The 27,771-nt window shown below is 40.3% G+C and overlaps 1 protein-coding gene and 1 long non-coding RNA gene across 18 annotated transcripts in view; one reads left to right on the top strand and one right to left on the bottom strand.

Annotated features, from left to right (window-relative positions):
- Window positions 1-27,771, top strand: part of Cobll1 (cordon-bleu WH2 repeat protein-like 1) — a 160,303-nt gene that overhangs the window by 110,975 nt on the left and 21,557 nt on the right. For 8 of the 17 annotated variants that reach the window (XM_087651675.1, XM_087651673.1, XM_087651679.1 and 5 more), the window contains 3 exons: window positions 21,095-21,257; window positions 21,935-22,009; window positions 26,627-26,855. In XM_087651675.1, coding sequence (XP_087507801.1) covers window positions 21,095-21,257; window positions 21,935-22,009; window positions 26,627-26,855 — 467 coding nt within the window. 17 annotated transcript variants of the gene reach the window in all.
- LOC120101557 (uncharacterized) lies at window positions 169-11,752 on the bottom strand. The gene is made up of 4 exons (XR_015683534.1): window positions 11,483-11,752; window positions 10,822-10,918; window positions 6,815-6,916; window positions 169-1,242 (listed from the first exon to the last, which is right to left on the bottom strand). It is a non-coding gene; the product is annotated as an uncharacterized LOC120101557 (long non-coding RNA).

The following is a 27,771-nucleotide window of genomic DNA, read 5'->3' as shown; positions in this document are numbered from 1 at the left end:
TCTTCCAGAGGTCCTGAGTTCAATTCCCAGCGACCACATGGTGGCTCACAACCATCTGAAATGGGATCTGATGCCCTCTTCTGGTGTGTCTGAAGACAGTGACAATGTACTCACATACATAAAATAAATAAATCTTAAAGAAAAAAATACGTACTCAGGAGAACTGTTACTGATGAGTGAGAGATACCTTTGCTGTTTCTTGAACAGATGTCAGTTTTAAGAAGCTGTCATCCTCAGGTAATACAGGATATATACATTTTGTCACACTTTACTTCATCCCAGCCATCAGTTGCATGTATGAGGAATTAAATGCATATTTTGAGCATATACATTTTCAACAACCTTATAGCTCTGTATGTTCTATTCTTACGTTTCTAACCTCTGGCATCTTCTGAGGTTTCCCCAGGGAGAATCCTGCTGCCTACTGGATCTGCCAATGCCATTTGTAAAACAAGCCTTTTAATAGAACGTGTCCATCCAGAGGGAATGTTCTAGGAAACCATTATCTCAATTTACAAAAAAGAAACAAAGAACATTTATTTACTTTAGTGTGGGCATGAGTGTGGGTCCCATGTAGAGGTTAGAGAGCAATGCATGAATGCTCGAGAGATTGAAGTCAAGTCATTAGGCTTGGTGGAAGGCCTCTGCCCCTTTACCAGCCAAGCCACCTCATTAGACCACCTCAGCTTAAAATAAAAACATTTAATACGAAAGTTTCCCTGAATATACCTTGTTGTCAGGATCCATTTGTCTAAAACTATCTAGACATTCCTTGCCTTAGCCAGGTGGAGCATAAGTAAGATTTGGGTAAATGAGATTGACCATAACATGCTCATGCTTAGGTGAGATAGTTTGGATGACGTTGAAAATAACGTATTTTGAGATATTTAGACACTGAGTAGAGTTCTTCTAGAAGTTAAAGGATTCTATTACCCCTCTGGGTGGCCAGCAACTCAAGTAGAGAAGTGAACACTTTAAAAACTCAGTATTTTTCTTATCCATGTTAATGCTATGCCATTAAAAAAAAAATCTCATCTTACAAAACAGAAGGGTGATTTCTTTCTCCACTGAGAGAATCATTTGCTGACAAACTTCCAAGGTATCCATCCATCCTGTAGGTGGGTGACGCTTCACAGAAAAGGCAGTCTTTGTGTTCAGTCATAAATGCGTGTGGGCGTACAACAGTTGGGTGGAAAAACTCTGTTCAGATTCCAGAATGTCAAGGATACAGCGTGCTTGGGCCTGAGTGAGAACCAGACAGAAACTAAGTGGGGAAGACAGGACAAAGCTGGTCTCAAAGGCCTCCTTTTTGTGTGCATGGCCCCTTTCTACTTCTTCCTATGAACAATAACCCTCCAAAGATTATTTTCTATTTTAATTACCTTAGAACTGAACTGTAAGAATGTAAGCTGCCCCCTCACATAGCTACCAACTGTTCTTGTCTTTGGATAGACGTTATCACTGTTCCAACAGTCCTCACTGAAGCCATCCCAGTAGCTTTCTGTGTGCTTCAATTCCCAAGGACTCTACATCATCTCTCTCCTGTCTGCCTCTTGGAAGCCCAAGCCATGCCACCAGCGACCTCATGAAAAGCTGGTTCTTCTGATTCTCATCCTCTGCTCTGTGACCACTTCGTGTCCTGTGTTAAATGATTTTTTTTAATATTGCCTTTGGCATATTACACATCTTTATGCAATTTTCTGATTATTTTGTCTTTTGATCTGGACATCTGGGGAGTTCTTTGATGTATTGTTCAACAGGAACCAGAATTATTTGTTTTTCCCTAGAGACGCTGAAGGACCATGTTTTATTTATTCATTACCCAAAATCCTTAATGATTAAGCTGGGCTTCTGTTTGTCTGCCTGTGTCTGCTCATATACACTACTCAGAAACACATGCCTTCTTCCTAGGCATCTCCACACGTTTTAGACCCAGCCAGATTTCATGTGGCTGGACACCCTTCATTTTTAACTCTTCATTCATCTTGATAGTCTCCTTATAACTTACCAGTTTTCTGTTTCCTTTTTCACCCCCACCCTCCCTCCTCCCTACCCCTTCCCTTGCTGCCTGCTTCCCTCCACCCTCTCCTCTCCCTCTCCCTCCGCCCCCTCTTTCTTTCTATTCTACTACTTTCTCCATTACCCGTTTTCTTTACTGAACTAACCGTACTAGAATCTGTAGTCTTAAGTCTGTTTATCACACTCTTTATGAAAGGACATCTGTCATTTGGCTTGTTTTGTTTGTTTTGTCTTTGACTTTGTGAATGGATCGTAACTATAGCTCCCCCAAGACTTGTCTTCAGGCCCTAATGTAACAAGCATGCAGATCCTAAGACTTAAGAGTTCACGAAATGGCCTCTTGTGTGAGTATTTTATTGATAGGGCCCTGGCTCCTCACCTGTCCCCATTGTTCCTGTTTGGAGACCCACCGCTGGCATTTCCTTCTATTACTTATCTGGGAATAAGAAGTGGAGTTCTCTGGAAGCCCACTTCTGTTTTGCTTGTCTGTATATGTCCCCCTCTGTCGAAGCCCTAATACTTGTAAATAGGATTTAGAAATAGAGAGTGTGTACAGATTTAAGTTTGGAGGTGCGACCATCTTTTCTTTAAGCTGGGCTCTAGTGCAAAGACTGAGGTCCTTATAAGATGATTGGTACAGCCGTATTGCATGAAGACAGACATGAAAGTCATGTGCAGCCCCGGGCCAAGCTGGGTGCGTGTTCTGCCATACGGGAGCACTGGAAGCCACCGGAGAATGCAGCAGGTAGGGAGAGTCCTTCAAGGACAGCGTGACGCTCCGAGTGTTTCCATTTCAGAGTTCTGGCTGTTAGAACCCTGTTTGAAGCCATTGTGACTTTTTATAACACTTCTTGGCAACTGACATGTCCATTTTATGTTTCCAGTCTTAATACTCTTGCTGTTAAATCTGAACCCGTGCATACTTCCTGACTCACCTTGCATGAGGATGGGCTACTCTGGATTTTACCAAAGAGTTCGTAGCCATCTTGGTGTTCATTTTGTCTTATTCTTGTGACTTCTGTTAGAGGCCCAACCTTCATTTAGTTGCATGCACAGCATCTCCCCTTCCTTGTGCTCCAGTCATTACCCAAAGAAAACCAGAGTACAGACAGAAGAGGAACAGCTTAAAGTCTTCATGCTGTTCTCTGCGGCCAACTACCACATTTATATTTGTTATTTCACATTTCCCAGGACAGAAACTATACTGGCGATCATATTTTTTGGGGGTCCCAAGGTCATCTGTTGATATCATACTTTCCCTTACAAACCACTGTACCTTATCAGTTTCAGGAATCTTTCTGGTTCTAAGCAGGACACTAGTTATTGTTGATCAAGTGAAGTCCCCCAGAAAGGAATGATGGCACCTCTGTCTCCTGCTCTCCCACTTCAACAGGGTTGATTCATTCCTCTTCTCTGAACTGCCTAAAGAAGACTGTTCTGAAGAGAGTAATCATTACTCTGAATTGACTTGTGTGTTTTAATTTCTCTGTACCTGTATTGTATAGTATATTTATGTACAGTTAACTCTTGAACTGATACTTTTTATATTCGAATGTTCATGAAGCTCAGCAGAACACGTGTTTATGAATGAATGTTACTTATTTTTGTTGCTATTTTGTTTGCAATTTTAAATGAAAATACTAATTATAATTAAGCATTATACACCGCCTTGAACAATTTAGTTGAGAATTTTAGCTAACTTTATTTACTAATTTTTTTAGTCACTGAAAGTAATAACAATGAAATATGTAAACATAATGAAAGGAAAATATCTATGACTCAAGCTGCTATTGCTTGTAATGCAACAGAGACCACAAGGGTGCGCTGTTTAACAGTACAGCATTCTAATCGTTTCAGTTTTCTTTTTTTAAATTGGATATTCTATTTCTTTCCATTTCAAATGCTATCCCCTTTCCCAGTTTCTCCTCTGGAAGCACCCTATCCCATTCCCCCTGCCCCCTGCTTCTATGAGGGTGTTCACCCACCCACCCACTCCCACCTCCCTTCCCTGGCATTCCCCTACACTGGGGCATCTAACTTTCCCAGGACCCAGGGCTTCTCCTTCCAATGATGCTAGACGATGCCATCTTTTGCTACATATGCAGCTGGAGTCATGGGTCCCTGCATGTGTACTCTTTGGTTGGTGGTTTAGTCCTTGGAAGCTCTAGGGATCTGGTTGGTTGATATATTGTTTGTTTGTTTGTTTGTTTGTTTTATGGGATCGCAAACCCCTTCAGCTCCTTCAGCCCTTTATCTAACTTCTCTATTAGGGTCTCCATGCTCAGTCCAATGGTTGGCTGTGAGCATCCACCTCTGTCTTTGTCAGACTCTGGCAGCCTTTCAGGAGACAGCTATATCAGGCTCCTGTCAGCAAGTACTTCTTGGCATCAGCAATAGTGTCTGGATTTGGTATCTGTATATGGAATGGATCCCCAGGTGGGGCAGTTTCTCTCTGGATGGCCTTTCCTTCAGTCTGTGCTCCACACTTTGTGTTCACGTTTCCTTTAGACAGGAACAATTCTGAGTTAAAAATTTGGAGATGAGTAGGTGGCCCCCACCCCCCAACTGGGGACCTTGCCTAATCTCTGGATATGGTCTCTACAGGTTCTCCCTCCCCTTTGTTGGGCATTTCAGCTAATGTCATCCCTATTGGGTCCTGGGAGCCTCTTGCCTTCCTGGCATCTGGGACTTGCTGGTAACTATCACCAGTTCCCCATCCCCCATTGCTACACACCTCTGTTCAAATTCCTGACCCTCTGTATATCATCCCTGTCTCCTCCCATACCTGATCCTGCTCCCCCTTTTCTCCCCTCCCCCTCCTCTTCCCCTCCCATGTCCCTCCCACCCTCTACCTCCATGAATATTTTGTTCCCCCTTCTAAGAAGGTCTGAAGCATCCACACTTTGGTCTTCCTTCTTCTTGAGCTTCATGTGGTCTGTGAATTGTATCTTGGGTATTCCGAGCTTTTACCATGTGTGTTCTTTTGTGACTGGGTTACCTCACTCAGGATGATATTTTCTAGTTCCATCCATTTGCCTATGAATTTCATGAAGTCATTGTTTTTAATAGCTGAATAGTGCTCCATTGTATAAATGTACAAAATTTTCTGTATCCATTCCTCTGTTGAAGGACATCTGGGTTCTTTCCAGCTTCTGGATACTATAAATAAGTCTGCTATGAACATAGTGGAGCATATGGCCTTGTTATATGTTGGAACATTTTTTGGGTATATGCCCAGGAGTGTTATAGTTGAGTTCTCAGGTATTACTATGTCCAGTCTTCCAAGGAACCTTCAGACTGATTTCCAGAGTGGTTGTACCAACTTGCAATCCCACCAACAATGGAGGAGTGTTCTTCTTTCTCTACAACCTAGCCAGCATCTGCTGTTACCTGAGTTTTTGATCTTAACCATTCTGACTGGCATGAGGTGGAATCTCAGGGTTGTTTTGATTTGCATTTCTAAGGATGTTGAACATTTCTTTAGGTACTTCTTGGCCATTCAATATTACTCAGTTGAGAATTCTTTGTTTACCTCTGTTCCCCATTTTTAATAGGGTTACTCTGGAGTCTAATTGTAGGATTGGTAAAGATCTTTTTCCAATCTGTTGGTTGCTGTTTTGACTTACTGACAGTGTCCTTTGCCTTACAGAAGCTTTGCAATTTTATGAGATCCCAGTTGTCGATTGTTGATCTTAGAGCATAAGCCATTGGTATTCTGTTCAGGAAATTTTCCTCAATGCCCATGTGTTTGAGACTCTTCCCCACTTTCTCTTCTAGTAGTTTCAGTGTATCTGGTTTTATGTGGAGGTCCTTGATCCACTTGGACTTAAGCTTTGTACAAGGAGATAAGAATGGATCAATTTGCATTCCATCTCCTAAGATGCTGAGAAAGCATTTGACAAAATTCAATTCAATTCATGATAAAAGTCCTAGAAAGATCAGGAATTCAAGGCCCATACCTAAACATAGTAAAAGCAGTAAACAGCCACCAGTAGCCAACATCAAACTAAATGGAGAGAAACTTGAAGCAATCCCACTAAAATCAGGGACTAGACAAGGCTGCCCACTCTCTCCCTACTTATTCAATATAGTACTCGAAGTCCTAGCCCGAGCAGTTGGACAACAAAAGGAGGTCAAAGGGGGATACAAATTGGAAAGGAAGAAGTCAGAATATCACTGTTTGTAGATGATATGATAGTATACTTAAGTGACCCCAAAAGTTCCACCAGAGAACCCCTAAGACTGATAAACAACTTCGGCAAAGTGACTGGATATAAAATTAACTCAGACAAATCAGTAGCCTTCCTTTTCTCAAAGGATAAACAGGCAGAGAAAGAAATTGGGGAAACAACACCCTTAACAATAGTCACAAATAATATAAAATACCTTTGTGTGACTCTACCCAAACAAGTGAAAGAACTTCAAGTCTCTGAAGAAAGAAATCTACTAAGACCTCAGAAGATGGAAAGATCACCCATGCTCATGGATTGGCAGGATTAACATACTAAAAATGGCCATCTTGCCAAAAGCAATCTACAGATTTAGTATAATCCCTATCAAAATTCCAACTCAGTTCTTCATAGAATTTGAGCAATTTGCAAATTAATTTGGAATAAATAAAAAATCTAGGATAGTGAAAACTATTCTCAACAATAAAAGAACTTCTGGGGGATTCACTATCCCTGATCTTAAGCTATATTACCGAGCAATAGTGATAAAAACTGTATGGTAGTGGTACACAGACAGGCTGGTAGATCGATGGAATAGAATAGAAGACCCAGAAATATCTCCACACCTCTATGGTCACTTGATCTTTGACAGAGGAGCTAAAACCATCCATTGGGGAAAAGATAGCTGGTTCAACTGGCAGTCGGCATGTAATCTTTTCAGTTTTACCCTAAAAAAAAAATAATAATAAAAGGTTGAAATGGTTATATTATGTTATACATTTCTTATTTTGTTTGGCAAATAGACTGAACAGTAAACTATAAAAATTAAATATTAGTAATATGAAAAATGTTTATGATCAACAATGTATTCATTTTAAGCTTCGGTTCATTTTGGTTCCCTTTAAAGCAGTCACTGGTCTTGTGATCCACTGTAGTCAGTGCTAACTTTAAACGTACCTGTTTTTGGAACGAAGAAAGCGTTGCCTATGTCTCTTCCACTTTTGGCTGTCTGTGTTTGACAACTTGCCTCATTCTTCTAGGGCATTTCTCAACCTTGGCAAGCTGTGATATTTGGGTAGTGATTTTTGGAACGTACAGTGGAATTATTCACATAGCTGGCTGCTGACTTTCACCCGATTTTGACAGTTGTTGTGTGTGCTCTTCCCGAAAGTGGTCCATTAAAGATCCAAGTTCTCAGACCCGTGTGGAATTTCTGCGTCTAACATTCCATCTAAAGGAGAAGTTTCACGGGAGCTCCATTTCAGAGCTAAACCCATCTTTCTTGTGTCCCTAAATTTTCCTGTACACTTTGCCATAATTTTCAGCCCCGTGCCATTTTCTCTGTATAGGGGAATGTATTATAGTCTGTGAAAGTGTTCGTTTCAAAATTAATTTCCAGTCAGAAATTTTCTACCAATTTTTTTTAGCATTATTTGAACATGTTGTCAAACAGACATTTTCTAGTGATTTAAAAATCTCCTCTGTGTTACAACGTATACGGTATTCAGCCTTTTTGTTTTGTTTTATATATGGGAACAGTAACTGTATTCCTATATGGAATGCTCGTAACCATATGCATAAGATTGCCAGCAAAATGACATTGACAACTCTTGAGATTAAGACTAAGGACAGAAATCGGAGTCCTATAGCCATTTGCTGTCTGTTGGGGACACATGTAGCAAAATCAGTAGTCAGAGGATGGCCTTTTCTCCATGAGTTGGCCTTTTAGTCTTATTCATGTTTCAACTGGAGAGTTATAAGAGTTATAAAAGAAATTGTTGGAAATCCCAACCCGTAGAACTCACAAACCTTGGGAGAATTTTTGACTCACCCATTTGGTGTAGCTTTATGGCTTAGAATTCCCGGCATACAACAGTAAATAACTTTCCCCAGCCGCTGGCATGGTGTGTAACCTCCTTGGGGTAGGTTTGGGTCGGGAAGCACAGTAAAGGGCTAATCTCTACTGAGCATTTCATTTGGTCTCGATGTGTGTGCTGCCACAGAAAACATTCAAATATTGAGAAACTGAGACGTCTTGCCATCTAATATTGTGCAAGTGAAACTTAATACCCAGAGTATTCGTTTTTCAATGGCTGACTCAATGTTTTAGGAATGCTTCGCGTGCCTCTTTTGCACAGTTTTATCGTTTTTATTTTCCTACATAGTTTGGTTTGAAAGCAGATGATATATACCCACCAAGTAAATAAACATTGTTTTTATTTCACTTGGTGAATTTTTTCCACTTATTTTATGCAGACAAATTAAGGTTGTATTCCCCGTTGTAATAGATTATGTCTTTGTACTCATTAAGAAATATTGCTCTTTCTGATTTTCTTTTCTTTCTTTCTTTCTTTCTTTCTTTCTTTCTTTCTTTCTTTCTTTCTTTTTTTGTCATGTAACACTTTTTTTTCTTCCGCTCTCCTCTTGTATTCATTGTATGGAAAGTGGACCTCACACATAGTTCTACAGTTGCCTAGAAACTGTGGTTACCATGGCAGTTGCAGCTTGATATATGAGTACATCTGGCCCTGCTTCCAAAGCTATGAGTGGATTAATGCATCTGAGAAAAGTACCAGCACAGTATAATCTTTAGTCTTTGCCGTGCATAGCGCACGTCATTCTGTTGTAACTTTTCTAAGGTTTATTACAGCCATTAAAGCAGTGGTGCCTGCTTCTGTGTTTAGTTTTCATATTTCAGGCCAAGCTCTGCAAACAGCACTCCGTTAATCTACAGCCAAGCCCTCTGTCAATACTGCTTCAAACCCAAAAGTAAAGGGACCTGCTGATTATGCTTTATGCATTAAAGGAGAAGAATATTCAAAGAAGAAGAGCTTTACCACTTGTTGATTGAATACATGGTTCTCTTCTTTGTCTATCCGTGAGCAAAAAGCTGATGTCGCCTTTGGCTTTACACTGAGGTCATAGCAGAACACGGAAGTCACAGGTCCAAGGCTGACATAGCCTCTGTCCTAGTTCAGTGTTGGATGCTGCCTGAGTAGAGTTGCCCTTCTCTAGTCAGCAGCATGCACTGACAGAAGCCGGGTCAGAGGAAGCATAGCCGTGGTTATACGTGTGTCGGGAGGGTGCATATATGACCAAGCTTGCTTTCCAGGTTTGGCTTCATGTCTGGGCTGAACCGGAATGCCCCCAGTCTATTATTTTGGTTGCTGCTTGTCATTGGCATGGGTTCTAAGCTCAGCTAACCTGTAAGATGTTCTCCTCACCTGTCCCTAGAAACATGTCTGTCCAGTGTGTGAGGATTACGGGAACCATGACAGTCACATCTCTTCTTGTTTACTTTGGATCCTAGGCTCTACTTTCTTGTCCATATATGGTGGACTGCTGGGCTCAGTTCTCTTTGGGCTTAAAAGGATAAAGCCAAGATTGTTACTAATAGCCTTGATTATATAAATGTATTTCAGTGAGTGATGGGTGGGTAGGACTGAGGTAAATGCTGATTTGTCTCCAGAAGACGGATGTACAGGTCTGGCAAAGGCATAGCATAAGCTTTAAAATTTGTCTTTTTTTCTTTGCATGTGCGCACACACACACATGGAAACAGTGCACACAGACACACACACACACACACACACACACACACACACACACACACAGCCAGTGTGGATGTAAATGGGAAGCCACTAAACCCTCCACGTGTCTTGTGTCATCGTGGGCTCTCCTAGATAGTCTGTGGTGTTTTGATTCTCTGCTGTTTTCTTTCCATCAACTTTCCATACTCAGTGAACTTCTGCATTGCTGTGTTCTTCCCTCTGAGGAATAAAATTTTGCAACTCAATTTTCCAGAACCTTCCAGCTCTTACATTGCAAAACTAAGTAAGTCTGGCTTCTACCTGATGAAGCTCTCTGTAGTGTGGACCTTTGGACGGTGGTCACCAGGTCATGATGGCCGCTCCTATCGAATGATTCCTGACACCCAAAATATGATAGTAACATTGAAGAATTAATACCTGGCATCTTCCTGTCTGCACTTACTATAACACAGGAATCCACACAAGCACCTTGTGCTGCTACAAAGAAATGGAAGGCTTAGAGTGTGGGGAAAATGGGTTTACTGAGCTTATTAGCTGGAGGGTATACGTGTCACTATTAACTAATAATGAATTTTGTACAAGACACTTGATACAAACCTCGTGACTCCCTGGAGGGCCTTAACTTTAATTAGGAACAAAAAGTCACAAGCTAGCATGGCTCAAACTGCTAGATGATCTAACTCTAACTTACTGGCTCCTATCACAGTACTTACTTCAGACTAACGATAGGAGTGGTGCTAACATCGGCAGAGGAGATGACCGCTCTCACATGTAGTTGAAGAACTGCAGGCCCTGTGGCTGAGGTCTCCTGTCTCCTCCTGCTCAGCACAGCTGCTGGTACTTGATGGGTCACCTCTGCTTCCCCACCCCTTCACTGGGATATGTAACCTGAGTAAGACTTTCCATGCTATCAAGGCGGACTCTTAATACGGCCTTAACTAGAAAATAAGAGAATGGATCCTGTGCGCTATCAAGTTTTAGGTTCTCCCCTTACCCAGAGGAGATGTAATAGAGAGCTGAGAGTTTCTGTCAGAAGAATCAAAATCAAAAGAGCCTTTGGCAAAAGCTTTTCCCTATTTTACCTGGAAATAGTTCGTTTTTCAACTGCTTCAGTGACAAACAAGTGGCACATGTCTCCATCCAGTGTAAGGCCAGTTCTCTTTGCATGTGTTCATACAGCTGTAACAATTACGCATGAGAAAATAAACAGCAAAACCTCAAAAGGATGACCAGTGTGTTTTAGAATATACAACTGTCCTTTTTGTTTTTGATTCTTTTTTTAACTAGATATATTTCTTTACTTTCATTTCAAATGTTATTCCCTTTCCCTGTTTCCTGTCCATAAGCCCCCCTCCCTTACCCCTCCCCCATGTGGGTGTTTCCCCCATCCGCCCCACTTACCGCCCTCCTCACATTCCCCTGCACTGGGGGTCCAACCTTGGCAGGACCAAGGGCTTCCCCTTCCACTGGTGCCCCAACAAGGCCATCCTCTCCTACATATGCAGTTGGAGCCCTGGGTCAGTCCATGTGTAGACTTTGGGTAGTTGTTTACTCCCTGGGAGCTCTGGTTGGTTGGCATTGTTGCTCTTAGGGAGTTGCAAGAGCCTTCAACTCTTTCAGTCCTTCCTCTAATTCCCCCCTCCCCTTTTTTAAACTCCTCACTTTCATCATTGCTCATGTTTCACTTGCAGTTATATTGATTTTGTTACAGGAAAAAAAAAAAACCTTGCTTACAGAGCTTACCTACTTTGCAAATCCAGTATCTCACATTTCTATATTCCATTAGTTAATAACATAATTATCTCCAAAATAATGACATTGAAAGCCAGCTTGTGTGTCTAAGTTGTAGAATTAACTTAGGGATCTTCCACCAAGAGTTAAAGCTCAACCATCAGTCATACATGAAGTTGGGACATATTCTTGGTCTATTTGCATAAGTCTGATGTCAATCATAAGATATTTAATAGATGTTATGCTGTCCAAAAGGTTAGCTGAGCATAATGTTAGTCTTTCCTAGAAGAAGAAAGTGTATTTTAAGATAAAAGATCATTTCAAGTGGTTAAATCCTCCCTAAACCCACCACTCCCTAAACGTGAGAATATTCTTAAAAGCAGATACAATCCTAGATTTCCTAATAGAACATTTAGCAACATGATCACAGTTGGGCTGTACTGTTTCTGTTCTTTAGGACGACTTTCTCCCTCCCCTGTCTTCTTACTGGTTCATGGAAGATTTACTGATTTCACTGCCCGTGTTATGGTGCACCCGTGTTAATATGTAAACTACTAACACCTCCAGCACCAGTCCTCAGCACTGCTGGGCACACTACTCCTTCTGCCTTTTGTTAGATGTCATGTCATTTGAGTAAGCGAGTGCTAATCTGGGCGTGGATTCAGATGGTGTCTACCATGTGTTCCCATCTGACCTTACCATGTTCTTTCACCAGCATGTCTATTTTTTCTTGTAATATTTCCCTTTTCACAGGTCATAAAGTTTGTGGGAGTGTGTTCTTGTTTCAGGTATAGGACTTACTAATAGTGCCCAGCCTTATCAGTGACGTTAACTAGAGCAAAGAACTGAGTAGCTAATGATTACCCAAGGCAGGTTCTCCTAGGGAGTTAGAAACCTTTTTTTTTTCCTGGTTTGAGAACCCTTCAGACTTAAAAATAATTAAATCTCACCCCTTCTTTTAAATGTTCTGCCATAATTTGACTGAAGGAAATGAATTTTGATACCAAAACTAAAGAATGTTAAGCAGTTCTTTCTAATTAGGCATGTTTATGAAATTGTTCAAGTGTCTATGCTATATGCACATTTATCTACTCATTGCCAAGAAGTAACAGACCAGTGTTGAGCCTTAATTATTACTGGAGTCCTTCATGGTGTGCTGAAGTGACAGTGGGGATTTTCAGGCAGTATGCCTGACATATGCATAACCCAAGCTCGAGTGCAGAACACAAGTACTGTTGAGTTTTAGAGTTGATTCTAAGACAGATTCTAGTAGGAGTCTATTTCCGCTCTCACCAAAGAGAGAAGATTTAAATGTGACCATTTCATATTGATACCCCCCTCTCTCACCTCAGTACCTATTATTTTCTTATTTACAAAATGATATTCACAGCCTGAAAGTAGACATCTATTGTAGTAGTGCCAGCTGATGTCTGTGTAGTATGTATGGGGTGCTAGGCCTTACTCTGTTGTACATGCATGATGTCATTTGGGTAACCCAGTCCCTTTCTGACATAGATACTTTTTGTGGTTAATGTGCTTACTTTTTGTACATGAGAAGGCTGAAGTTCCCAAGACAATAAATGACTTGTTTCCTGGCTGAAGCCCTGATACTGACTCCAAATCCTACTTGTTTGTAAATATTACAGTATTCCATCCTCAAAATTGATTGAGAACACTCAGTAAGCCTCTCTCCAGTTAAGATTCACACTCAGTGATAAATGATTTGAACCTTATCATGTGCATTTCTTAAGATACTACAGTAGTTCTGAATGTCTGTTTTCTAGTGTTTGATACTCTTGACTTTGGAGCCCCTCCAGTTCTACATGTCGCATATTTGACCTAAACATGTAGTAGTTTTCTTGGCTATGAGTTAGATAAGACATACTGAAGTCTTCTAATTCGCTTGCCCCTGCTTTTCCTGAAAACTTAGACCAAAGGATCTATTCAATAGATTAAAGACTTCTTCACAGTATAGGGCTCTAGGGTTTCACCATGTATTATATAGTGCTTTAGTCCACATAAAAGATCTTCACATTTGACTCTTGTGGCCTTACATTTCTTTGCTTGTATCTTGACTGTAGTTCTTTCCTGAGAAATCTCCTCATGGTAACCAACCACCTTTTGTCTCCGTGTTGTACAAGACAAATAAAACATATCAAGCTACTTTCCTAAAGCCTCACGTTAATCTCATTCATATGTCAAAATGAAACATGTATCCCTGTCACCGATTTACTGCCAATTACCTAAAGTCACAATTCTTATTTGTTCAAAATTCTGCCTTTGGACCATTTGTACCAATCCTTGGACTTTTATTTTGTCATTAAAGTTGGTAAGTTTTCATTACACTTACCACATAGACTGCGGTTATGATATGCCTTTAGGCCTAGCCTGGTGACTCAGTCACATTCTCCTCGAATGTCCACTTTCTTAGTACCTTTGCTTCAAATTGTATCCTCAGAAATGTGTGTTCCTGTTCACTTGCTCTGCAGGCTAAGGGGGTGGATTATACAGGATAAGGTTGTAGTAAAAGCCTTCCTAGGATGTCTGTGTTTTCCCCTTTAAATTGTCTTCATAAATTGTACTAGAGAGAGAGAGAGAGAGAGAGAGAGAGAGAGAGAGACAGAGACAGAGACAGAGACAGAGACAGAGACAGAGAGAGACAGAGACCCCACGTATTTATAAAACTGCAGTTCATTTCACTTTGATATGCTTTAAATTCCTTATCCCTAGAAATGTAAATATCAAGTTAAAAAAAACACAACCTTGCTTCTCAGACCTCCAGACTAATAAATGAATCTGTGGGTCTTCTGTCTTTGAGTTACAGATACGTTCACAGCACATTTGTGAGTCTGTATTTAGAACTCCCTCTTTTTTCCATTTCTGTACCTGCTGCTTTATTCCACTCCTGTACCCCAGGTTTGAGAGCTCTGACTCCAGCCACATACTTTTGCCTGAGAACATTCATGCCGTGACTGCTTTTATCAGGCGAAAGAACAGACCTGTCAGTGAGTGTTAGGATATGCAGCACAGAGGTGGAAAAATTTTTATTATACATCTCATGAAAGACATCAGTCAGAATTCTAGAAGCAGGGAACTAGGAGGCAAATCAGAGTTTCTATTGCTTCCTGTGTCTCTGCATTTACATATTGATCACCTACTGTATTCTCACTTATGAGTCAGGATAGCAGTGGAGTGGCATGCCACTAGGGCATTATCAAAATAATTCATCAAGAAATTACATCTAACACTGTCAGCCTTTGGGGGTAAATAGTTTACCTTTTAGAATTTGAGGCTTCTGTAATGATGTCCATATCAGTCCCTTTTTCCTGTATAACATGGTGTGTCTATCACCTTCATATTGCAGGTGAATTTCCATCAGTTGCTTATGCTTATTTGTTTTCTTTACTGAATCTTATTTTTCCTTTCCAAATGTCATCTGACATGTCACAAAGCATTTTGAAACAGGAGAGCCACATGAACATGTACCCATGGATATGCGTGTTAGATACAGTTATGGTCCTGATAGCGGTTCTGAGAGGAGTGTGTGTGTGTGTGTGTGTGTGTGTGTGTGTGTGAGAGAGAGAGAGAGAGAGAGAGAGAGAGAGAGAGAGAGAGAATATATGAATGAGAATGTGTGTGTGTGTTTCTGTGTGTGTGTGTTTCTGTGTGTGTTTCTCTCTCTCTCTCTCTCTCTCTCTGTGTGTGTGTGTGTGTGTGTGTATGTGTGTGTGTGTGTCCACCCATGAGCACAGGTATCTGTAGAGTCTGGTAGTGGGTATTGATTCCCTTGGGCTGCTGTTACACATACGGCAGTGGGATACCAGATGTTGGTGCTGAGAACTAAATTCCTATTCAGGAGCGGCACATTCTCTCAACTGATGAGCCATTTCTCTGATCCCCCTACAGCTTCTCACAGTTATCTTCTATGACGGTTAGGTTTTTGTAAACAGGGTTGGTGGGGTTTTTTTGCTGCTGTTGTTTTGTTGTTTTTGTTTTGTTTTGTTTTGCTTTTGCTTTGAACAGCCTGGTGACTGTTCCAGGCTCTGCCTTCTGAGCACCATAGACAAAAAGGACTGCCTCCCAAACCTTCCCTTGACTGACATAAGGAAAATTATTGAGTGGAAGATTGAAAACACAGTAGAAGGCTTCTTTAACTTTATATTCCACTGAAAGTGGTATTCAAACAGGACCAGATCCTGTGCTTTATGTTCTGCTGTTTGTCACAGAAGCTCCTTGAATTATTTCACAAGTCCATTAAGGATGCACTTGCCTGCCCTCCCAAGGGGTCTGATCACAATGGTTAATCAGATTTGACATTAGTGATTTGGAATCCAAATGTGGGCTGTGCTGTGCATTGTAGCTCCTTCCTTGAATGGTTATGGAGAGGTCTGAAGAGTTCTGGAGGAAGGAGCAGAGTGTTTGGTAAGGACTGGCTTAGGTTTGGCTGCAGGTATTTTACCAAGTGCTATCCAAGTTTAACTGTTCACCTCGTCAGAGGTCATTATGGAGCGATGCTGTCCTATCTATCCCCTTTGTAAAGGGAGTAAGTGGGTAGAGAGAAGTTTGTAGCTGAGTGTGTGCTGCTGTAGATCTCATGGCTTGCGCCCCATGAGATGTATTCTTTACATCCTGATGCAGGGGCTAAATCAAACTTTCTTTTTCTTGCCTGTGGAAGAGGCAAGAATACTCTGGAAAAGTATTTTAAAAGTATGAAATAATAAATTTGTTAAATTTTTCTTAATAGCACAGTACAAGCATGAAAATTTCCTATGAAGCTGGGTAGCGGCGGCACACACCTTTAATCCCAGGTCTTGGGAGGGCAGAGACATGCAGATATCTGCATTTGAAGCTAGTGCTTGGTTTACAGAATTGGTTCCAGGACAGGTAGAGCTACACAGAGCAATCTTTTCTTTTGTGCCAGCTTCTCCCTTATAAAAAAAAAAAAAAAAGATAAAATTCCTTTGAATTAGTTCACTACTCTTTAACGTACCTAATTGTTTTGTAAAATTAGATTGACTCAGGATAACATGCATTCCTAGTTCAAGTTCACCTCAGCTTCTTATAATTATAAAACTTCTATGAACCAGACATTGCTGTTGAAATACAGCAGTAGGCAGAATCAAAAAAGAAATTTCTGTACCTTTTTAGTCTTTTGGGGACCAAGTAACAACATCAAACAATTAAGCCAGCTCTGTCGTATGCTAGAAACCTATGAGATGCTGGTCTAAGAGCATCAATCTGACAGCAGGTGGGAGCTGTTGGGAGTCGGGGAATTAATGGAGGAGGTACCTTATGAGAAATAAATAACAGAATACCAGAAGAGAGTTTTAGGCTCAGAGAACGCCAAGGTTCTCCATTTAGAGGTGGAGACAGTAAGAAGACAGTGTGGTGAGAAGGAAAGCGTAGCAGATGCAAGTCAAACATCCTTGGAGTAGGAAATGCAGGGGTCTTGGAGCCATAGTATCGCTCAGAATATTTTCAGAAGTCATTAGTGGGTTTTGAGTGAAGTAGCTTATGGTAGTGTGCACCTTAAGAAGAAAGTGCCTGTTTATTGATGTGCTAAGAAAAGTGTAGAGAAATCAATGTCAATTTAGAAGGGTCTCAAGATTCAGAGTAGAAGCCATGTGGGTGGAAGTTAAGGGAAGAGCTGGCAGATGAGAGTAGTGTGGGTAGAGAGAACAGATGAGGGAAGACTGAAGGTTTTCTCTTGGCTGAGACTTGTGGGGATCGGGAGGAAGACAGTGCTTTGGTGAAGAAGAAAAAGCAGTGGTTATCAAGAGCTCAGGTTTAGTCAGGCTAACATGAAGTATCCTTAGACACTTAGTGGAGATAGAAGAGGGGTCTGGGAGGGAGATAGGAGTTTTGGATCCATTATTACATTACTATGTAAGGAATACTTAAAATCAAGAGAACGTTGAGCTTCCCCAGAGAGGGGGGAAACATGAACATATACTGTGGGATCATCAGGAGATGAATAGTAATGGTCAGCCACATTGTGTAACTAGAGTGTGGGACTATGGAGAGGAAGGAGTATTGATCCTAGGAGTAAGAAGTTTGAATAGCAATGGTCACCTATGCTTAGTGCTGTATAGCTTAAATCATGGAGCCTAATAAGTGACTATTACATATTTGTGGTCAAGTTTGGTAAAGTATTAATGAATCTGAGGTTTAGAAAAACTTAGCAGGACTCCAATAGAAAATAAGAGATTCAAACTCCATACAACTCTGTGAAGCTGTTTGCTTAAAATGGCAGTAGCAGAGCAGATGAGGAAGTTGGTTAGGAGGCAGCAGCCAGCCTCTTGAGAAATGCTTGTCTTAGGGTTTGCTGACAGTTACCTGATATGGGGCAGGAGGGTCTGCTTGTGCAATGCGGCCTCAAAGGATCTGTCTCTGAGATGTGTGTATACATGCGCACACACACACACACACACACACACACACACACACACACACACGTTGCAAGTTACCTTCTGATCTTCATATCTGCAAGGTCTCACATATCTATGTATGGGACAGCCACAGATACACAAACACACGCACATACATATACACACACATACCCATACATCTGAGCATACTAATAAGTGTAAAAAATTTAAAGCATTTATTTAATCTATATTTTGATATGAAAACATACATGAAAAATGTAAAAAAATCTACATTTGACATGGAAATGGGAAGGAAAGTATAAGGAATGGTGAAGGGTGTGTGTGTGTGTATGTGTCTTTTATAGTTATAAAACTTCCATGATATATTTTTGTGATTTTCATCATTTTATTTTTTAATTAGCATATGAGGTATTAGATAAAATTATGAAATTGTTGAATACAATGTGTTTTAGTTTATTCTCCTCCCCTTATTTCACGTTCTTTTGTCTTCTTCACCTTATGCCCTCCTTCCCATTCTCCTTTCATTTCCATATTACATGTAGATGTTTTTTTATTTTTTATACTGAAAAACATAGATTGAATGAGCTCTTTAAATTTCTCTTTACCTTTATTTGTGTATGTGCACACGTGTGTGTGTGTGTGTGCATGTATATGCATTCTTGAGTGCCTGTCCCACATACAGATGTGTGCTACATTGCACATGAGGAGGTCAGAAGACAACTTTGCAAATGTTAGTTGCAGGAGGCCAGCCCTAGCTGTTGTTCTTTCCTGGTTCCTCTTGAGGCAGTGGTCTTGTGAGATTTAGGTTGCTGTTTAAAATAAGACATTTCTCTATCTTAAGTCTAAGCCACTTTGCTCCTATAGCTGACCTGCCTGAGTTCGTTTGAGGCCAGAAACTGCAGTCTCTGCTGTTTTTAGTACCTCATAGGAAACAAGCAGGGCATTAAGTAAAAGATTTATTGCTAGAGCCTTTTTCATCTTGTGTCCAGGTGACTCTTGCTTGTCAGGCTAGGGGGAGGTTTGGGCCAATAAACTTCTATTGAACCAGGAGAAGAAAGTCACCCTTGCAGAAGGAAAACTTAACACAAGCAAATATGGATAAACTCATATACAAATATATGCTTACATATTCATACATCTCCATTTAAACCACTTGGGTCAAGCTTACATGCTTATCTCATAATTACATACTTACACACACATCCATAGGTATGTATGTATATGGGGCAAAAGACCAAGTGTCAGTGCAGAAAGAACTCACTCACTCTGGATGAAAAATGAGCTTCAATATTTATTGCATAGAGAAAGGAAAAGCTTCTACCCTCTTGTTGCTAAATGAAGTTTGTAAGAAGAAAGCTGTTTTCTTTAGAAAGACTAAGCCTGCTTTGCTATTTGAAAAGACCTGTTTTGTTGCATGGTGAAAAGAAGCCTGCCTGCTCCTTCTGCTCTATCTGTAGCTTCTTCTTTTTGTCTCTTTCCCTCCTCATTCTGTGTATTGTTCTCTTAATTTTTTAAGTTGCCTTATGGTTTAAGTTATTCTACTCTGCATTCTCCTTCTAATGTTATTCTCTTCTCCTGCTCTGACATAACAATGCCCTTGCTCCTAATACTATTTCTATGAATCCTTTGCCTACTAATGTGATCTTTCTTAGTCTTTTGAACATTTTCTAGAATAGATAACATTGTTTATCCAAGCATCTCACCCCCCTTTAACAAAAGTTTACTATAAGTTTAAACATAAATTCAAATCATAAATTGAGTAAGTTTACAAGAGAGATGCTTACGTGCATATCTATTAAGAGTAATTATCTGGCTAAACATTCATCATCTGTCACTAGCTCTATAGGTTCATGGATAATTAAAGACCATGACTAAGTTATCATTGAAGTTTTGTATAGATAAACCCAGTCAATATTGTATCTTCTGTCCTTGCACCTATAGTAAATTCTCAGTTCCCTTTTTATGACCTTTGGTTAATTGTTTTACAACCTCTTGGAATGTGCTCTAAGTTATAGATGCCTGCTTGGTATCTCAGAAGCAATTATCTCATGACATTGAAGACTGGCAGAGTTCTCAGTACAGTTTTGACATCAGAAAGTATTCGATAGCAGTCCTATAATAAAAGAGCTTAATTATTACTAATATCATTTTAGGAATTCTTATAGGATCATCATTAAGAATTAAATCACCTATTTGCCTATACAGCATTACTACAAGACCATACATCTTGTAGAGATCTACTCAAAAGGGTAGGCCAATACCTAGAGATTATTAGACATATTTAATAAAAACAGGAAAAGCATATTAATAGCAGGAATCTTTCCTAAAATCAGATCTCCTCAGCCTTGCCTAAAGAAGCAATTCTGTCATTAACTTCAAAAGTCCATGGCAGAATCATCTCAAGAAGCAGCTAGTCTCTCTTTTCCTCATATAGGTCCCAGGAATCTAGCAAGTCATCAGGTTTGTCAAGTAAAAGCCCTTACCAATTGAGCCATCTTTGGACCCTAAGTCAGCCCTTAATACAAGGTTACTTTCCCTTCCCTTACCACTGGGGGATGATGGGGGAGCATGTGCATGTACATGCCGGCATGCTCGGGGAGGCCAGGGGTTATTATTAGGTATCTTCCTCTATTGCTCTCCACCTTAATTTTTTTTTTTTTTTGATACAGGGTCTCTCACTGAATCTTAAGCTTACCAATTGATTTGACGGGTTGCCCAGTGAGACTGTGATTCACCTTTATTCCACTGCCCAGCCTTATACACACTGGCTTTACAGACATAGGACACTTTGAGTGGGTTTTAAGCTGGATGCCAGGGATCCAAACTTAATACCGCATGCTTATTGAGCAACCCCTACCCTTTGATCCTACCCTACCCTTTGATCTCCCCAGCTCCTTCTGTATTGTCCTTTGCATCCAATACTTTCTCCAGAGTTTTCCTCAAATGTTAGCTTTCGATTGTGTCATTTCAAAGTCTTATACACTGTAGTTTGTTGTTTGTGTGTCAATTCCATTCTAGGCAAAATTTTTTTAGAAGTGCCATTTTGTTTGTTTGTTTATGTATTCATTCTCTAATCTACAATCTATACATGACAGATGCTTCCTAAATATTTTGAATGAATGGCTGTTATGCTCTGTTTTAGTATTTGATATATTTTCGACAGAGGTCAGGGCCATCCTGAAGTTTGTGTTTGATTGCTTAATGTATAATTGTTTGGCCATTTTGTTTTCTACAGAGTTCCTCTGAAGGATTCATGGTGAGGACAGGATCACTGCAACTCAGTGGCAGTACATCAGTAGGAACTTCATCTCTTAAGAGAACGAAGCGAAAAGCACCTGCCCCACCTTCGAAACCCTCCCTGACTGAGACCGATGAAGGGAGCTCTGCGGCTGCTCATGGTATTCTCCTGGGAGCAGTACAATGGCTTGGGGTTTGTGTTTTAGTGCAGTCAGTGAAAAGTGTAGTGCAGTGGGAGTCATGACTTGTCTTTTTCCCCTCATTTAGACAGGCTCTCCCTATATGCCCTTGGCTGGTCTAGAACTCCCTAATCAGACCAGGATAGCCTCAGACTCACATTGATCTATTTGCTTCTGACTCTGAGTGCTGGGATTTAATGCATGAACTTAGAGATATACTCTTTGTCTGTCTCTCTCTATCTCTGTCTGTCTGTCTCTCATATCTATCTATCTATCTATCTATCTATCTATCTATCTATCTATCATCTGTCTATCTATGTGAAACTAATGCCATTAGGCCTTTAAAATGGTCTGATTATTCTTATGTAACTGCTTTTGAAAAATTTGCAACAAAAAATGACAAAATTATATACCTTGATTATTATAATGGGCACACGAACAGTATACAGATTTAGTCAGAAAGATACTGCCAATCCGTGATTGACTACATAGGAATGGGGATGGAGATAGAACTTACTCATTATACAACTGGACTGTAAAGTGCCCTAGTAAGTTTAGGTTCATCTTTCCTGGATTAAGTAAAAGCAGAAAATTCCACAGGAGTTGTTTCTTTTCTGGGTGTGATTTTTTTTTTTAATCAGTTGTCTTGGATCTTTCAGGCCTACCTTTGGAGGATGGGATTGTTCCAGACAGCATTTCAGAAGTGAGCTCTCCTGAGGGTATGTCCAGCCCAGGTATGACCCCTTCACCCCACACTGAAATTGTGAAGGAAAGAAATGCCTTTAGAGTAGAGAAATGAAACAGATTGGAATGTTCCTTGTACTGAGATTTGAATTCTTTCTACAGAGTTGTTCTACAGAGAATCCTTTGTGCCCCCCTCTCCCAGCCCCCACCCCCCACCAAGGAATAGACACTGGGATAAGAAACTGTCAGAAATCAGAATTTCAGTTCTGAAATTGGACCCCAAGTGATTTCTCTATTTGGTTTCTTGTTCTTCCTTATGTACTCTCTACTGAACGGTTAGCAGCCTTCCTCTAGTTAATGACACACCCCAGTGGGATGATTCATTGGTATGTTTCAAAGACTTAACATTAAGCACGATCTCTTTCAGCAACTGCTTCACTTATGAAGTCAGCTTTCATGTGTTCCCCTCTTTAAAAAGAATTTCACTCAAATGTACTTTCTACCACACAGCTCTCACTGTGGATTCTCCCAAGGAAATGAAGTTAAAAAACAAAACAAAACAAAACAAAGACTTGATCTGTTTTTAATTATTTCAATAGTAGCTACTTAGAAGCTTTTGTAAGAATAAATACAAGCAGAGTGTAGTGGTACAAATCCATAAATGCAGCACTTGGGAGGTTGAGGCCAGCCTGCTTTAAGAGGGAAAAATATTAAAAATGTCATACTCTTAGTACATTAGCATGGCGATAATTTGTAAGTGTCAATGTTGGCCACATATGAGTACCTGGATTATACTGCTTATATTCACAGAGACGGCCAAGTCTAGGGACAGCTTACCTTTATTCTTGACTCTCACGTGGTACTTAGAAGTTTGGGATTTTAAGTTGAAAAAGAATCTCCTGTTTATAGTATTAAAATATTGCCATTAGATAAGTAGTTATGCTTTTTTCCCCCCTTAAGCAGGCTCTACAATTCATTCCATCCCATCCCAACTCATCTACAACCATCTCAGTCCACACAGGGAACTTATTAAGATAATGTTGCCAACATAAAATACACACAGGAATGAGAAAGTTTTAAAGTTTCTGAGAGGCAGCCATGCTACTCTGACTTTGACTGATTTCTAGATCTTGCTACCTTTTTAGGGCTATTTTTTGGTATATGTGAGCTCGCAGCACTGGTCCCACCACGTTTGGATGTGTGCTTGCTTTGTTTTAACTTTCTTTTCTAAGTGCCATTTTTACAGACTCTACTTCTTTGACAGAGGGCCCGGGGTTCCTAAGCCAGGAAGAGTGCTCTGTGCCCAAGCCAATGGATGAAATCTCTGAGGGCCCTGGAACTCCAGAGGCAGCTGTAGCTTCCATGACCTGTAGGTGCTCAGGCTGGAACTGGCTGGGGCTTTGTATACGACATGGAGTATAGATCAGATTGCTCATTACACACTGAAAAAATGTTTCATAAGTAAATATGCGCCCAGTTTCTCTTTCCCTTGAAGTTTTACCTAGGCTTGAAATGTACTGTTTTCCTGAACCATCTAAACAAGCAGCCAAGTAGAGAGAAGTCACTCGATGGCTCTAGGGACCGCTTCTGCTTGTTTTGGGCTTTCTGCCATTCTCAAGGGCTGCTTGATCTTTATTATTCTCAATGAATAGTGAATATGTAAGAGAATATTTATGCTGAGAATATTTAAACTTATTCTCTACTGAACTCTACCCATTTGCTATGTGGCTTATTTTCTCTAACATATTCTCAGATGCTTTTCCTGTTTTAAAAGTAGAACTATTTTGTTCGAAGATAGCACAGTATTATAATTGTATGACACTTGGATCTCCTCATAAATTTACTCATCTTTTATTGTTATTTTGCCTTCTTTTTTTTTTTTTTTTTTTTTTGAGCTGAGGACAGAACCCAGGGCCTTGCGCTTGCTAGGCAAGCACTTTACCACTGAGCTAAACCCCCAACTCCTTACTCATCTTTTAAAACTCAAAAAAATAAAGCCCTTTATTCTTTCAACCTAGTCACCTACAATTAGTATACTGTCTCATGCTCCTTGTAATAATGCAAAATTGTTTGAGAACTTTGGCGAATAGTCTGATGAGGATTTGGGGGTGGGTAGATGTAGACTATTGTCTGTATGCAGGTGAAGACAGGCACAAGATAAGGCAAGGCCTGTGATTGGGCAGCGACAAAGTAAGACAGGAGAGAGGAGAAAGAAAGAGGAACCAAGATGGAGGCAGAGGACGGCCCAGATCTGTGTGACCTTAAATGGCCGCAGGTAGTTATGAATATTTCATAAGGGATGGATTCTTATAGGACTATTTATCTTATCTAGGTTAAACAGTTTATATCATTACCAATTGGTTGTGAGTTTATTGTGTGGACCTTTTATGGATTGAGAATTTAAGACATAAATCTGATTGCTAAATTACAAGCTTATTGAGTTTTGATTTTAACGGGTTACTGGGAGTTGAGACTATAACGGAAGGGGGTAGTTGCTGGGGATACGCACAGAGTCAGCAGTCAGAGAGCCTTAAGATAGGCGATCTCTGTATGAAACTGGTGTGGGCAGGGGCTGGCCTTGGGAAGTAGAGATTGCTTCTGGGCTCAGAGAGTAGCTATAGGCAGGGTGGGATGGAGATTGGGAGCTTAGCGGTTGAGACGCTTTGCTGATTGAAATGAAAATACCCCGCAGATGCCATGTGGCCCCGCCAGTGCCAGCATTAATGTGGGATGGTAGAATAATTAAGCCATACAGAGATGACCCTCATGCTTTTTGCTAAGGGAGAGATCTCCCCATGTGCTATAGTGTAGTCTTTGACAGGGTATTTAAAGATGAAATGTATACATGCACTTCCTATAGGACTCAAGAAACCTTGCCCATGGGTATTTTTTCATGGAAAACGAAAGCTGGAGTACACACAGAGTGTGCAGCGTGACAGCTTCTCTCATGCTCATTGCCTGCAAAGGGGAAAATGCTCAACGGTTTCTAAACCGTAAATCAGAATTAAGGTGTAACCCATCTGCCCACACAGTGCAGTGCTGACTAGAAAGGGAAGCGTGTTTAGGATCGACTTAAGAAAATGGTATTTACCAGAGGCATAGTATCTGTCAAGCAAGTTTTACATTTTGATAACTTGGAAAAATGTGATATTTGAAAAGACAAGCTTAAATGTTAAGTTTAATAGCTTCGTAAGTCAAAGTCCGCAAGCAAACACTTCCTTTAAAATACTAGTTGCGTTTCAAATTCATGTGTTTCCATTTTATTTAAATTCTAGTTCCTTAGCAATTTTTTTTTTTTGAGTAGCCAACTTTTTATGAGGGAAATAGTTAACAGTACTAACTACTAGCACTTTTTTATTTCATGCTTCCTTCCTCCTCCCGCCTCCTTCCTCCTCCTTCCTCCTCCCGCCTCCTCTTTTTTCTTTCTTTCTTTTTTTTTTCTTTCTTTTTTTTTTGAGACAGGATCTGCTCTGTAGCCTGGGGGAGACATACCTACCTCTGCCTTTAGAGTACCGGGATTAAAGGGTGTGCACCATGCTTGATGTTAATTTTGTTTTTATTTTGACTTTTTTTTTTTGTTTTGTTTGAAGAGGGTGTGGCTGTATTGCTCACTTTAGACTAAAATTCTTAGCAGGAGTCATTCTGTTGGCTTAGTTTGCCCAGGAGCCATATTTACTTCTTCCTTCCCTTTTTTTTTTCTTTTCATTCAGATTGATTGATTGATTGAGACAGGTTCTCTCTGTAGTTGTCCTGGAACTCACTGTAGACCAGGCTGGTATTAAACTCATAGAGATCCGCTTGTCTTTGCCTCCCGGGTGCTGGGATTAAAGTTGTTTGCTACTACCGCTGCCTCGTATTATTTCTCAGAGATCAAAAGTTAACACACTCTCTGGTTTGTTAGAGCATTCTCATGGTCTGACCACTGTAGCCAGTGAAATATGACCTTAGTGCCCTCCCTCAAGGTAAAGCTAAATGCATTCAGATGCTGTTATGTGAATGGAGATGATTAATTTGTTTAAGCAGAAATCAAAACCTTGTGTATACTTTGGCTTTCACAGTTACTCTTGGCAAGAATATGAGCACTTAGCTGCTAGAATGTTTCTCTCTCTCCCTCTCTCTCTCTCTCTCTCTCTCTCTCTCTCTCTCTCTCTCTCTCTCTCTCTCTCTCTCCTCCTCCTCCTCCCTGCTTCCCTTAGTCTCTTCCTTCCTCCCTCCCTTCCTCCCTCCCTTTCCCCCTCCCCCACCCCCTCTGTCAGTGCTAGTGTTACTGAGACAGTTTACAGACAAACTAATAGGCAATACAAAAATCTCACATATTATTAATTTGAATTTTAAGTTGTTAATTTGTTTAATGCACATTATTATGTGACTATAAATTACCTAACCAAAGGTTTCATTTGTAAATGCAATTATGTGAAGTGTATAAGGCTAACTAACTTTCCATGAACAAAGCCGAGAGTGGGAAACACAGTCAGTTCTAGAACAATGGGACTGTGAGGCTTCACGAAGTGCACATGCCCATTCACCATTCACATAAGCATTTCACTATTACTTTGGAACTATATTGTAAGAGTCTAGCTAATTAGGACATCATTGCTAGGATGCTAGATTGCTTAGGATGAGCAGGACAGATTAATATTTAGGATGGTATCTGCATCTCTTTGTAGCTGGCGTAAGCTCGGATTACAGTCTTGAAGAGATAGATGAAAAGGAAGAACTGATGGAGGCGTCTAAAGATCAGGCTGGAAGTGTGAAGTCGCCTACCATTGCTTCAGCATCTACGGATATGATAATTACAGCGGAGAATGATCCTGATTCAGCCCTCAGCATCAGTGATGGAGAGACCTCTCCAGGCTCTAAGGGAAACACTCCAGAAGGCAGAAACCCAGAGGGGCAGTAAGTAGTCTCTATGCCAGAGGTGTTGGTGGTGGTTTGTTTGATTAATGCTGCTCTTTGAAAGACAACTGATATTTTAAGTTTAGCTGTAGTTGGCCATGTTGTTTAGATTCTCTCATACTGTCTTTGTAAAATGCTTACTAACAAAGTTACATGTGATTGTCTTCAAGCGAAACCCAATTCAAGAGTTGTAGCATCCCCATCACACATAGTTAATTTGTATGAGTTAGAAGTAAAATAATTCTGTTTTTTCATATATTTTGTCTATTATCTGCTTGAACCAAACAAATCAACTTTTCACTTTGTACCGAATGCATCTGGGCACTTTCACTACCTGGCCTGTGAAATCACCCTGTAAGTTAGAAATAAATTAAGCCACCACATTTTTTATAGTCAAGTCTGCAATGCAAGAACCACTGTCCATCTGATGCAGAAAGCGTGAAAGCTCTAGTCCACTAGAAATGTTAACATGACTATGAATAAAGATGAAAAAAAATAAGCTCTCTTCATCAGAAGTTTGCCTAATTTGCAAACTAAACTCTATCGCCAGAAAACAAACAAACAAACAAAAATCAGTGATGTCAATTCACATCCTGATTCATGGAGTTGACTTTGCCAGATCAAGATTAAAATGTTGTATTTCATTTCCTTTTCTCTTTAAGATAAAAATAGATCCAGAAACCTAAGTAAAGATGTTAATTTGGAAGAGCGTCCATTTTACCGAGCCCCTTATATCTTCCTTTGCAGTAGGACCAGTGTACTGAAGCTAATGTTTCACAGCCGCATTTCCTCTGTTCTGTTTTTCTTTGCTATCAAATTTCCAGTATTTGGCAGAAGCGGGTGATTATTTCAGTCCATCTGTCTTTGAAAAAAATGATAGCCTAGTTTCTTTGATGGTGTGTTTGAATAACCTTCA

This window comes from Rattus norvegicus, chromosome 3 (genome assembly GCF_021556685.1).
Source record: "Rattus norvegicus strain SHRSP/BbbUtx chromosome 3, alternate assembly SHRSP_T2T, whole genome shotgun sequence".
NCBI lineage: Eukaryota > Metazoa > Chordata > Mammalia > Rodentia > Muridae > Rattus > Rattus norvegicus.
The sequence above is the reverse complement of the archived record's forward strand: the minus strand, read 5'-3'. Positions and strand labels throughout refer to the sequence as shown.